Genomic DNA, 14369 nt, shown 5'->3' on the forward strand with positions numbered 1-14369 from the left:
CACTTCTGTATTCTTGGTTACTTGATTTCCATTGGGTTGCTCTAGGAGGTCACTTTAATAAAATAATTGGTACTACCTCTACTAACTTCATATAGTAATTTAACCCTGCACTGAAACATACCCGTCTTAATAGTAGCAGGGAATGTAAAAATGTAACATACATACTATAGTAAATTTCATGTCAGAGACAATTTATATTTTACATTAGACTTAGTCCAATGTATTGATCACAATACTATGAATAAATTTAAATCATCCATGGCCAGATTTGACCAAAAGGAGCTTAGAAACACCAAATTCAGAACACCGCATCTCAAACTCAATGCCATCAGAAATCACCTGCACAGGGTTTTAAACCTATAGAGTCCTAGGTCATACCTAGGTTTAAAACATCAGATCACTGTGGAGATTTGGTTTGAGAATCTGTTAGCTTCTAAGAACACTACAGATGGTTCGGATACTGATGTTTGGGAAACAGTAGTTTACATTCTTCTGAGACTTAAATCAGATTCTATGAGCTCAAAGCACCAGTTCTAACAAAGAAAATGGATAACATGTATATGCCCAAGTGTGTGCGTGTGTGTGTGTGTGTGTGTGTGTGTTAGCACTGTCTCCCCACTACAAAATAAGTTGGGAGAAATAAATCAATATTCCTTTATTCCAAGTTTAATACTTCTCTACAGATGGCTCTCAATTGATCCTTAGTGATCTTATTTGCAGATATATTTATCTCTCCAGGACTCAGCCCTTGAAGCTTAAATCTTTGCAAAGTACGCAGATTTTTTTTTTTTTCTTTTCTTTTTTTTTCTTTTTTTTTTTCCGGAAGGTAAGAACCAGATCCTGAATACTCAGTCACCTGCAGGAGCTGAGTAATGTGCTTCTTGAAGGAGGAGGGAGGAGAAAAGGAGGAGACTCTATTTTGTTCTTTGTCAGAGTATTTGGCTGCTGTATCTAATGCTAAAGGGGGAGGTCACCACTAAAACACTTTACATCTGGGGCAGTTACTTATCTGTGCTTTGAACAATACTCTGAAAGGGCAGAATTGAGAATCAGGAAGCCTGTGCTGTTGTCCAAAATGCCAGGGGAGGGGACCTATGTAAGTAGAGGTTTATGTGCAATGTACATAGTAATGTGCTTAAATATCAAGTCAGTCTATCAGAATAGGTGACCCTGAGACCCCTCATTAACACTCCTGTTCTCTAAACACAGGATGAGATGTGAAAGAGTGAAGGGAAATGGGCTGGTGGGTAATTATTATTGTGTTATCAGCGTAGGACTTAACCACCCTCAAACTGGCAGAGCTTAATTTTGGGAATCCTGACATTCAGGAGAAAACACCAGCAGGACTGGTATAAAGGCAGACATATTTGAAAAACAAATAAGCAGTAAAAAAAAAAAAAACAAAAACAAACAAACAAACAAACAAACAAACAAACAAACAAAAAAGCAAAACCCAAAACCAAAGAAAACCTACTTTGGCTTTGCCTCCATCAGAGGTCAATTCCGTTCACAAAGGAAGGGCCCACTTACCGTGCAGGCTGGATTCTGTTAGGATGTTGACAGTATTAGCACTGGGCTTACAGGGTTACAAAAACGCCTTTAAACATTACAAATAAAATAGTAATTTTTTTGGTGAGCCTATTAGCAGCAAGGTAGCTATTCTCTTATGGAGCTATCATTGTCTAATCGTTTCCTAGAAGTGTCATCTAGTTATGTGCTTAATACCTGCCCTATGGAAACATATTATCAAAAACTTTATTTATTTATTTATTCACTTATTTTTGGGACAGAGTCTTTCTCTGTTGCCGAGGCTGGAGTGCAGTGGCACAATCTCAACTCCTGGCAGAATCCGCCTCCCTGGGTTGAAAGGGATTCTCCTGCCTTAGCCTCCCAAGTAGTGGGGATTACAGGTGTGTACCACCATACCTGGCTAATTTTCGTATTTTTTAGTAGTGACGAGGTTTCGTCATGTTGGCCAGGCTGGCCTTGAACTCCTGGCCTCAAGTGATTCACTCGCCTCAACTTCCCAAATTGCTGGGAATACAGGTGTGAGCTGCCGTGTCTGGCCTAAAATCTATTTAAATATAAGTTATAGCTAGGATGCCTTTCATCCTATTCCCTCATTAAAAAAAAAAAAAAATCACAAAATAATGGAAATAGCTCATAAAGCTCTAACTTGTTTATTCAATAATTCAATAAACAAAATATATTTCGACCATTTTTACATGTAAATTCTATGCTAGGTTCAATGCAAGAACATGGTTTTACAGTAAAGGGCTTATAAAGACTGCCATATAATGTCATTGCCAGAGAACTTTGGGAATCGTCTGGTCCAAATTTTTTTACTAAGTAGGAAATAAAACTTGTTAGAATTCACCAGAAAAGAAGTGATTGCATTGTTAATTCTTTCTTGGCTAGCTTGAATATGGCATTCCATTAGCTGTTTTATGATTGTTTACAAATATGAGTGTTTCTCATCATATCATGCATATCTGCCTCAATTTTGCATGGTTTAAAACTAGTGTACTATTCAAGTTGCATCACAGTATAACATTTCTGCTTTGCTATCACTGACTTTTCTGAGTATTTGCATATTCACAGGCTTACTTCAGATTGAAGGGCAATACATTGCAGAGGTGACGTACATAGGCATTGACATTAGGGTTCTCAGACTGCAATCCCAGTTCTGTATTTATCTAGCCCTGGTTATCTAGCAACCAGTCTTGGACTGATTACTTAATTACTTTAAATTACATTTCTTCATCTATAAAATGAGGATAAAAATCGGTTTCCTCAGGGGAAAAAAAAGGTTTATTCTAATGGTCAGTTTGAGATAAATGAACAGAGTAAGAGACATGAAAGAGTATGAGAGAAAGGTGATAAGTTCACCTGAGAAGGATGCAATGTAATACCGTAAATATAAAACTATCATTTGTTTTTCAAGGGTGTATCTTGAGAAATTAAATTATTAGGTTTAGAAAAGGAGGAAATTACATACTAGATAGTAACTACCACTCCTTCTCTACTTTCAAAATGTTTCCAGCTCCTATACTCAGGCATTTTTTTCGAGTGCCAAGTATTTGTAATAGAATTTTCCTATATATATTTTTTTTTAATAGGAAGAGATTCCCAGCTACTACGGAGGCTGAGGCAGGAGAACTGCTTGAATCCTGGTGGAGGTTGCAGTGGGCCGAGATTGCACCATTGCATTAGAGCCTGGGCGACAGAGCAAGACTCCGTCTCCAAAAAATAAAATAAAATAAAATAAAATAAAATAAAATAAAATAAATAAATAAATAAATAAATAAATAAATAAATAAATAAATAAGATACTATTGTGTTTTCTGAATATTTGTTTTGAATCTTTCTTCTGATCTGTTACATTCCAGGCACACTCTCTGGAGCAAAAGGGCAAGGAGCAGAATTGATGTCAACACACAAACAAGGCTCCAACAAAGACAGTCAGTTGGTTTCATACCTTCAATAGGTTTCGGTACAAAATGTGATGAGGGCTTGGTTTTCTTCACTCTGTTCCCCTTCATAATTTGACCTTCTTTATTGAGTCCCAGAAACCAAGCTCGGCCTGATTCTTGCTGGCGGTAGAGTGTGGAAGAATATATCACATAGTAGTTTTCAAACACAGATTCCTTGAATTTGCATTCTGGAGTGAAAACATCCTGTAGAAAAAAAAAAAAGACACAAAAAAGAGAAATGATTTAAAGGTGAATCAGCAAATGCTGAAATCCAATAAGCTTGAAATCCATGTCCTCTGTTAAGAACAAATGAAAGGCAATGACACATAGTTTCTATTAGCCTTTGGTTATAAAGACTCATCATACAAAATCAAAAAACATGATTTCCTTTCTAGCCAACCTTTACCCCAGAGATAACAATTTGCTCAGGCTTGAAGCTAGGTGCAAATCATTCAGGACTGTGGCCAAGTCTGCGCTCTGATCCTAGCAATATGTTTTGTAAACTAAAGTGATGGGCCATTCCTCATTTACTCGCCCTTAACATGTAAATAAGGAACTAAAATTTATCCTGGAAATCAAAATCAAATATAACCACAGCAAACACAGGCACACAAGGTGCTTCTGAAGAGACTATTCTGTATATACAAAAACATATTATTACACAACCACAGCTTGGTCAGTAAAATCACCACTTTTCCTAATGTCAGTAACTTCCTCTTTAATTTCCTTAAAACAATTTTTTCCTTAGTAATCAAAATCTCAGGTAAAAAGCCCAGGAATAAGTAATAGAAAAAAATTACTATTATATTGAAGAAAATTACTAACTGTAATTCCTATTATTATTGACCTCAGTGAAACACAGAATGAGAGTTTTAGTCTCAGAAGAAACCGTAAGATCCTGTACTTCAACTCCAACATTTGGTAAGTGAGAAAACCAAAAGGTTATATGATTAATTCAAATATACATTTAAAAAACTACTGAGTCAATGCCAGAGCTCACATTTATTGCTTCCTAATCACCTCCTCTCGGGCTCACCTTTTCTGCCTGAGTCTTGTTTAGTGACTTATGATGAGATTTAAAAATCAATACAATAAAATCATATCCTAACATGTCACATGAACAAAATCTATTTTGTGGAAGGAAGAAATTTCTCCCCTTCTGAGATAAGCAGAAGAAAAACAAATGCTATTGCATCTTCTTCAGCTGCAATTAAACAAGAGTCCTCCATGTCAGACATATTCACCATAGCCATCATCTTCCACTCCATGTACTGGAAGAATTTCAACGTGAGATCCCCATGATTTAATGCAAGCAAACCTGAAATTAAGTTATTAATGAATATAGGAATAGGCTTGGTTGAAACCATGTCCTTGTAGGTGATACTCCCATGCTCATCTCCTCGTTTGTAGAGAGTGCTCTCTCTCTCTCCTTTTTTTCCCTTTTCCTTTTGGAAGAGATGGGGTCTTGCTATGTTGCCTAGGCTGGCCTCAAACTCCTGGGCCCAGAAGTTCCTCCCACATCAGCCTCCCAAGTAGCAGGAACTACAGGTGTGTACACTGCACCCAGCTTATTTTTGAATAGTTCTAACATTACAGACTAAGAAAAATGAGACTAAGAAAACTGGAGTAGGCTGGGGTGCAGTAGCTTACCTCTGTAATGCCAGCACTTTGGGAGGTTGAGGTAGGCAGATCATTTGAGGTCAGGAGTTCAAGACCAGCCTGGCCAACATGGTGAAACCCCGTCTCTACTAAAAAAGCAAAAATTAGCTGGGTGTGATGGCGGATACCTGTATTTCCAGCTACTCAGGAGGCTGAGGTGGGAGGATGACTTGAACCGGGGAGGTGGATGTTGCAGTGAACAGAGATTACACCCCACACTCCAGCTTGGGTGATAGAATGAAATTGATCCAACCCCCCCCCAAAAAAGTCCAAGAAAACACTCCCCACAGAAAATTGGAGTAGAAAGGTGATTGTAGATACTAAAATAATAAGAGTAGCAATAAATTAATATTATGTTTATATTAATACCGAAATGTGATTTCTTAGAGTACTTTCAGTTTTAAGTAAGTGAACTACCAGCTTAAGAATCAAAGAAACAAATGACCATGAGATACGACTTCACATCCACTGTAATGGCTATAATGTAAAAATGGACTTATAAAGTGTTGGTGAGGATGTGGAAAAACTGCAACTCACATACATTGCTGGTGGAAATGTAAAATGATGCAGAAGCTGTGGAAAATGGGTCGGCAGTGCCTCAAAAGGTTAAACACACAGCTGCCCCACAATCCAACAACTCCACTTTTAGGTATAGTTCTAAGATGAATGAAAACATATGTCTGCACAAAAACTTGTGCACAAATGTTCATAGTGACATCATTCATAATGTGGAAACAACTCAAACATCTATCAAGTGATGCATGCACAAATATAGTGTGATAGTTCTACAGAATGCAATTGTAGTATCATTCATTTATAAAGGAGAATGAAATGCTGATTTATGTGGCAACAAGGATGAACCTCATACACATTCTGTTAAGTGCCAGGAGCCAGACACAAAAGGCCACATGTTGTATGATTCCATTTATATGAAATGTCCAGAATAAGCAAATCCAGAGACAGTAAGTAGAGTAGCGAGTATCAATGGTTGGGGAAGGAGGTGAGATGGATGTACGGGTGGAGTGACTGTTTGTTGGAGGGATGAAATGTTCTGGAATTAGATACTGGCGATGTTTGCAAAACTTTCCAAATGTACCAAAAACCACTAAAGCATGCATAAACTTTAAAAATGTAAATTACAAGGCATTCCACTGATATCTCAAATAAAAGAAAATCAGATAAACAAGGTGACTAAAGAAAGTGAGAGAAGGAACGAAACTATTGCACATTCCTTGCCCGGCAGCACAGGGCTACGTGATAACCCATGTGAAGGAAAACCAGCTCTTCTAAGGCCTTGGCTCAATATTGCCAGGACAGAGTTTAATCATTGCCAAGTAAAATGGATAAAACTAATTCAGATTCAATTTAGATGATAATATTAAGTTCTGGTTTTCTTCTAGGACTAATAAAGTACTATTAAAATGCTTAAATTTAGGTACAGATTTAGGTTCATTTTCTTTTAAAAACAAACTAAAGTAATCCCAAAGCTTTTTTTTTTTCCCTAGATCTAGTCCAATACTAACAAACATAGTATTAACCCTAGATGCTATGCCAAGGAACTCTGGAAAGTTCAAGCAATACATTCTATGTGTAAGATTTCAGACTTTATAAAGAAGTTAGGGAATAAATAATCCCTGTTTTGTGTAAGTACATATCGTCATATATGTAGATAGTGATAAAACCTTCTTATGAATGTACATCACAGAAACATGTAAATTTGAAGATAGATACAAAGCTGCTTAGTGACAGTACAATTTGGCGCCTTTATTTAACAAGGTAATGAAAGTTCATGATAGTGAAATATTTGTCCCCAGTGTCACAGGAAGTTAGAGGCAGATCCAGACCCTGTGTTGAAGAGTGGGCTCCTCGCTGCTGGTTCAGTACTTCTTCCAGTGCCACATATTGTTTTCCTACTGCATAGGCAATCCTGCTTTTGACTCCAAGCTTCATTTGAGCAAGCCTTAGTCATTATTATAGAAACCATATCAGTGATGTATAATTACTACATTGTCATTTATACATGAGAAAAACAACACTCTCATTTAATAAATAATGACTCTCAGGTTTGTTTCATACTCGTTTAAAATTCCCTCCCGGAACAGTAAAAGTCAGAGATACTGCACAGGAGCTGGAGTCCTGGGGTCCTGAATCCGGAATAGCATTAGGTAGGAACTGGGCTTTGGACTACTACATTGACAAACGGGGGATTTCTTACACAGCATCCAGGTCCTAATCAGCAATGAAAAGCCAAGTGGAGTTTTCCATTCAGTATAATTCCAACAGTGCTATGCAGTCAGAATCTGAAAATGAGGCAGCTATTAATACCTGACCAGGGCAAGACATTTCCGGGTGGAAATATGGCAGAAGTTTGCTGCAGGCACTTGTGTGGACACAGTCAGGCTACCCTATAAACTGGAAGGGAAATCTTAATGACACTGAACCAGCTTCGATAGTCATTCTAAGTAGAACCTTCACAATATATGTGCAGTTCCAATTTCAATATGGAGTTGGGCATCAAATAATTTACATTATATTTGCTATGATACCTCTTTTTTTTTGTAATAAGAAATCAGAGCCCTACATGTGGTGTAAAAAAGCAATCAGGGTTTTCCTTCTGGCTCCACACATATTAGCTGTGGATTTTAGGTAAGTGATTACAACTCTCTGAATTTCACATTTTCAACTGTACATTGAGTTATTTTAAGGAAAAGCATGCATATGGACGCATAATATAAATGTTTAGAATTTTTAAACCTCCAACTCATCATTATTGAGTTTTCATGTAGCAGGAAAAATACAATGAATTCTATAACAAGGCACTCAATTCTGCTTTTGTCACACATGTTTATATCCAATCCAACATCCAGTACCTGTGCCATAGGAGTAGCTAAGGCAGGTTACAAATATATAGACATTTAAAAAATAATCTAAAGCTTTTGGTAAAGAATTAGACAATCACATATATTCAGAAGGGGTTCTGTGGTTATAAAATGTGTGTTCAGACTGACAAAAAATCTAATGTATAATGGAAACAGGCAGGCTTGGGGTCAAAGGTGATAAAATCCTAAGCCACTTTGATTCAGTGCATATAACAGAAAGCAGAGTAAATGATAGTATAATAAGGAGGATTTTGTTTCTTTTGTAAGAATAACCAGTAGTCATGTTGCATCTCATGAGTGTTTCTTCTTCCTATAGTCTTAAGCCCTCAATTCAATGCAGGCATCAGAGCAAACTTAAAGAAATCTGTTGAATTAGAAACACTCCTATATTCTATTCTATATCATGTGTGTAGATATGTGAAATGATGGGTCTACTTTTCAAAATTATTATTTTAAAATCTGTCCATTCTTCAACTTACACTGACTTTGACTTCAGCAGAAAATGAATATTTTGATAGTGTTCTCAAATTATTTTTGAGTGCTCCCTCTTTTAGCAGCCTTTGCAGAACTGAGTTTTTGTTCTGTCATGGTATCAAGCCAATATTTAACCAATTCTTTTTCACATTCCAAACACCTGTCCACCCTAGCCTTGCCTCAAAAGTTAAAATCTCCAACTCATTTTAATCCAGATGATGAATGAATGCTGGAACCCTACGTAAGCCCAACATGGATCACTCAGGACCCCTTCTAGTCTCTCCCCATCCCACAGGATTCCAACCTACTCTCCCTCGAATTCTCCCTGACCCCAACTTCATAGTTTCATACTCTACCTTGATTCCTCTCCAACACTGAATTTCTTCCTGCTTCTTCTCTCAGTACTTAGACAACTGAAATTCTATAGCTTCCGGCTTCTTAGGGTCTGCCACTGCCCAGGAAAAGTCCTTTCTTCTCTAGCTAGCCTCTAACTGTGTCATCTTTGGCTTTCCCACTCCCCCATCTGAATGGAATTCCCTTTAAGATATAAACATCATGAAGGATAAATAGACAGAAATTTAGAGATTTGAATGAATATATGGATAAAATGCTCTATCTTTTCAGGTTTGACTCCCACTGTCAACTTTGTTTTCACCACACACTAATTCCTTGCAATGCCTCCACTTCCTAACCCTCAAGCTGTGCTCTGCTCAAGCTGTTCTCTCTCTTTCTCTATCAAAGGGAGCCATAATAGGTGCTCTTTCAAGTCTCTTTGGGTTACAGCAAACTTTCCTTCCTTTCGCTTCTCATATAGTATGTGATATGTCTTTTAGTATTTAATGTGTTCTGTCTTGAAGCATAATGGTTTTTCTTGCTTCTATAGTAGATAATGTGAGCTTTGGTTCATAGGGACATAATCCTCTTCAATGCTTTTTATGAAACCAACCAATACGGCACCCAGTTTATCCTTGTTTAAATAGATGTGGCAATAATTTAAGTCAGGGAAACAGCAAAGATTACGTGATGGGATAGAACTGATTGACAGTACTGACTCAATCCCTTTACCTGGGTGAACTTGGGCATGCTATTGAATTTTGTTAAAAATCTCTTTTTCTATTACATTAAACTGGGAGCAATAATTCTCACATTAAAAATGTGTTGAAGATTAAGTAAAATGACAAACATTGTTTCCTAAAATCTTTGTGCTTCTTTCAATATCAAGTTTTTCCTACTTGATGATGTATGGCAATTTTAACAACAAATAACAACCATTCACTTATAGGTTGCAAGCAAATTTTGTTCCAGATGAAAATATAACATTGTGCGTCACATAACTTATTCAAGAAAAAAATATTTCCCATTCTGTCGCCAACTAACACATTCCCCTTCTTATTTTCTATTCCAGACCATGATATTATACAATGCTTACGCTTACATGTTTGGTTTACTAATATTGTTTGTAAAACTGCCTAAGTTAAAAGTAACCACTTACAAGGTCCTGCAGAATAATTATATCAAGACATCAAATGAAGAGAATAGGAAAAAAAAATCGTCCAGGACACATGGAGAAATAAACAGTCAAGATTTTCTGGAAAATCATTTGGATTATCTAAATTTCTGATTTGTCATTCACTGACAATTTTCTACCTGACCTTTAGCATGCCAGTTAACCTCTCTGAGCCTCAACTTCCTCCCCTGTAAACTGAAGATACGTTTACTATACAGACTCGGGGTCTTGTAATGATCAAATTATTTAACAGATATGAAAGCTCTTTGATAACTACAAAGGTCTATAAAATTATTTGAGATTATTTCTTTTCACAGACGACTTTGATATTGTAACTTTAAAGGCTTCTACATTTTAGTATGACATCTGCTCAGAATAAATTTCTTGAAAGATAAAGAATGTTATGTGATTCACTCACAACCGCTTTTGCTCCCATGAGCTTTCCTTGCCAAATGCATGCTTTCCAACTCAAGTAGGAATACAGCAGTTGGTAGCACGGTATAGTTAATATAATTACATGATACCATAACCATAACTCATCTTCACTCTGCTCTTTGCAGATCCCTGTTTCCTCCTTATTGCTCTGGCAGAGATAACCCACGGGTGAATGTACAGCCAATGAATGAATGCTCATTGTTCTCAGCCACTGGTCTCCTCGCTGTTGCTGAAACACAATAAGCATGTCCCATTTCAAATCCTTCACAATCAATATTCGTTGTTCTTGAAAATGTCTTCAGTAACCTATTAACATGGTTTGGTCTCTTATTTCATTCAGGTTACTGCTTAAATGTAACTACCTCAGAGAAAGCTTCCTTGACTACTTTACATAATTTAGCACTTGAGTCACTTTCTAACCCTTTACCTTGCTTTTGTTTTCCTTCATGACTTGACCCTTTCGGGCATTATACCACGTATGAATTTGTTTAAGCGTCTTGAAGGTAGCCACCATGATTGCTATATTCTCTTCGTATTCTCAACAGTTGTGGGAATTAACAAACAAATCAACTCCAAGAAAACAATTTGGTGAAAATACATAATAAAATCTGAATTTTTTATTCCTGTATATCTCTAAGTTGTGATCCAATGGGAAAGTCCTCTTTCTTTCTTAGGCTCTCAGTTTCTCTACACATAAAAAAGAAATGCCAAATTACGCAATCTTAAATGTCACTTTTGTCTTACTTTATAGCTATATTATTCATATTAATTTATTAAAATTAAAGAGACTATATAAAATGTTGTTTCTTCAAAAATAGAGCTTTCCCTACCAAAGAAATGGCGGTAATATATTATTATTTAAAAAGCAAACAAAGAAAAATTTATCAGAGAAATAGACTTTGCTATTGTATTATTAATTATGACTAATGATTCTCCAGATGGTATGTAGAAATTATTGAATTTTCAAGCATATGCCAGATTAAAAAAGGGCCTCTGATTTTGGTTCTATCCTTTCCAATTAAAACCCCAAATCTAAACTCTTTTTTTTTTTTTTTTCCCAGACGGAGTCTCGCTCTGTCATCCAGGCTGGAGTGCAGTGGTGCGATCTCGGCTCACTGCAATCTCCATCTCCCTGATTCAAGCAATTCCCCTGCCTCAGCCTCCTGAGTAGCTGAGATTACAGGCGCATGCCACCATGCCTGGCTAATTTTTTTGTATTTTCAGTAGAGACAGGGTTTCACCATGTTGGCCAGACTGGTCTCTAACTCCTGACCTCAGGCAATCTGCCTGCCTTGGCCTCCCAAAGTGCTGGGATTACAGGCGTGAGTCACTGTGCCAGGCCTAAACTCTTTTCAATGTATATGACGACCTTCTCTGTTTGCTGTGCAACCTTGTGGATTTGGTTTTGTATAAGAAAGGAATCAAAAACAACTGGGGATTCTTCCAACACAATTTACATCCAACAACTCCAGAGACAGAGTCTCTTTGGTTAACATCACTGCATATTTGGCTGTGAAGCTTCTGATTTGCTAACTTCATTAATGGCCTTTAGATGGAGAGAACTTGAAAATCCTTCCTATATTAGCTGCTACTTTGTTAACTCTGTTGTCAGACATAATGATATTAAATCAAGCAAGAGAACTATTGTTTTCCTTCCTGACAAGAGGCAAAGAAAATGCCAAATTACATTATCTCAAATGAATTTTTTTGAAAAAAAAAATTGGGATTGCTTTGACTAGAGTAAGTCTAATTTTATAACTTAAAAAAAAAAAAAAAAAAAAAAAAAAACCTCTGCAGATACGGAAACCTTTGTCTATACACTTTTGAAATATTTTTTACTGGAAAACTACTGAGCTGATTCCTCTAAAAATAAAGGTTCTTTGTTAACACATTCTTTGCAACATCTGACAAGGAAACAAGGTAAATTTATGCCATCATAAAATAATGCGACCTGTGATGTACTGGAAATGTAATGTTGGACGTAGATAGACACAAATATTCAAACCCTTGATTTTTGACCTTGAGCAAGTTACTTCATTTCTCTGAAACTCAGTTTCACATCTGTAAGCTAAGGTTAATTATATCATCACTGTAAGGCTGATTTTTTTTTTTTTTTTTTGAGACAGTTTTGCTCTGTCACCCAGGCTGGAGTGCAGCAGCACAATCTCTGCTCACTGCAACCTCCACCTCCCGGGTTCAAGTGATTTTCATGCCTCAGCCTCCCAAGTAGCTTGGATTACAGGTGTGTGCCACCCCACCAGGCTAATTTTTATATTTTTAGTAGAGATTTTAGTAGAGACAGGGTTTCACTATATTGTCCAGGTTGGTCTCGAACTCCTGACCTCAAGGGATCTGCCTGCTTTGGCCTCCCAGAGTGCTGGGATTACAAGCATGAGCCATTGCATCCGGCCGGGTTGTGATCATTAGACTAGACAATGAAGGTGTGTCAAGCATATAGTACCTGACTTATTACTCACTCTCCTTACTCCTGGTTACAATTTCAGGGGATAACTGATATCACAAATGAGAACGCAGTAGTCTGAGCAGCAGGCAGAGAAAAGTCACTGTATTTGTGGATCCACATAATGTGTCATGAGGATCTCTTACCTGTGACAGGTAATCAAGATTATCTTGCTTAAGGCTCAATTTGGCCATCTATATATAGAGAACACACAGATAACAGATCACTTTTCTTTCTCTGGCAGAGGAATTTGGTGCCATCAGTTGGAGATAAGTGATGTGGTAATTTCAGGTTCCTATCACCTCCTAATGAGGCATTACACCACAATACCATTGGACTCAGCCTCTAGCCAGAAGACTGTAAGTACAGAAGAGAGGTGAGAGAAAGCCAGTGGGTGAGGGGGTGTATTATGTTACAATTCACTGTTATCATCAAAATAATTTCCAGGACCTTCAATGTTCTGGAGATGACGTATCTAGAGCAGATATTGGAGGGCAGTACAGTTCTCCACTGAAAGTACCTTTGGTCCTTACCAAGTGAGCATGTGCACAATACGGAACCATGTGTCCCACTATGATTGAACTTGGAAATCACGACGAGATGTGTGCTTCTAGTGCCTCAGCCTCCGTCTTCCTTTGCTGGGATAAGGATGAAAGTGGGGATGTTGTCTAATGCACATATTTCAATTTAAACATTCTTCTACTTTTTGGAAAGTCACATTTCATACACTAAAAGGTACGAGAAATTATCAACTAAGGCTAAAAAATATATTTTTTACATGAGATTGCCTAATTTTTAAAACTTCTGTGTCAACTCCTATGAAGTCAAACTAACTGGTATCAAACTTAACTTCCTGATGTAAGCAATTATAAAACTGGACAAGGTATAGGAGGTAACAGTTTCCAGGCACTTGTCAGCTGGAACTGTGGGTGTTTGATCTTTGAGACAAGGCAGATACACAGGAGGTAAGCACCATGTATTTCTTAGCTCTGTGTTGGTTTTCTTGCATTCTTCAAGGGGCACTTTCGAACTCTGAAGTGGGCAGGTGAAGCTGAAGGACAGCGCTGTGCCTTTGTGAGGCTGAGGAGGCAGAAACTGGAGTTTGAGATTTCTAAGGTGACTTGAATTTGTGGAGCAAGGTGCCAGTGAAAAGGGGCTGGATGGAATGAGGGGCAGGAGACTGTACGGAGATCTCCTGAGGATCCTGGGTTTACAGAGACAAAAGCACATGCTGAGGATGAGACTCTTCAAGGCCCAGCAAAGAATGGCGGCTCCAGGATTGAGAGCTGAACAGACACGGCTGTGGCTGTGCAGGGCTAGGATATGATAAACTTCCAGGCAAGTCAGAAAGCAGAGGCCTCACTAAGCAAAGATGGCATTCAATGAAGACCTCAGAAAGGCCACAGGTTCAGGTTAATGACCACACCCTAAGTGAGCATGTCCTCATCCCCCAGACTAAAGACAGAACCAAAAAAGTCAAG

The 14369-nt window shown here is 37.6% G+C and overlaps 1 protein-coding gene across 4 annotated transcripts in view; it reads right to left on the bottom strand.

Moving 5' to 3' along the window:
- Positions 1 to 14369, bottom strand: part of FGF12 (fibroblast growth factor 12) — a 595999-nt gene that overhangs the window by 13359 nt on the left and 568271 nt on the right. For all 4 annotated transcript variants that reach the window (XM_023214752.3, XM_031935277.1, XM_023214751.3 and 1 more), the window contains one exon: positions 3479 to 3677. In XM_023214752.3, coding sequence (XP_023070520.1) covers positions 3479 to 3677 — 199 coding nt within the window. The remainder of the gene's footprint in view (positions 1 to 3478; positions 3678 to 14369) is intronic.

The sequence above is a fragment of the Piliocolobus tephrosceles genome, chromosome 2 (assembly GCF_002776525.5).
Source record: "Piliocolobus tephrosceles isolate RC106 chromosome 2, ASM277652v3, whole genome shotgun sequence".
Classification (NCBI taxonomy): domain Eukaryota; kingdom Metazoa; phylum Chordata; class Mammalia; order Primates; family Cercopithecidae; genus Piliocolobus; species Piliocolobus tephrosceles.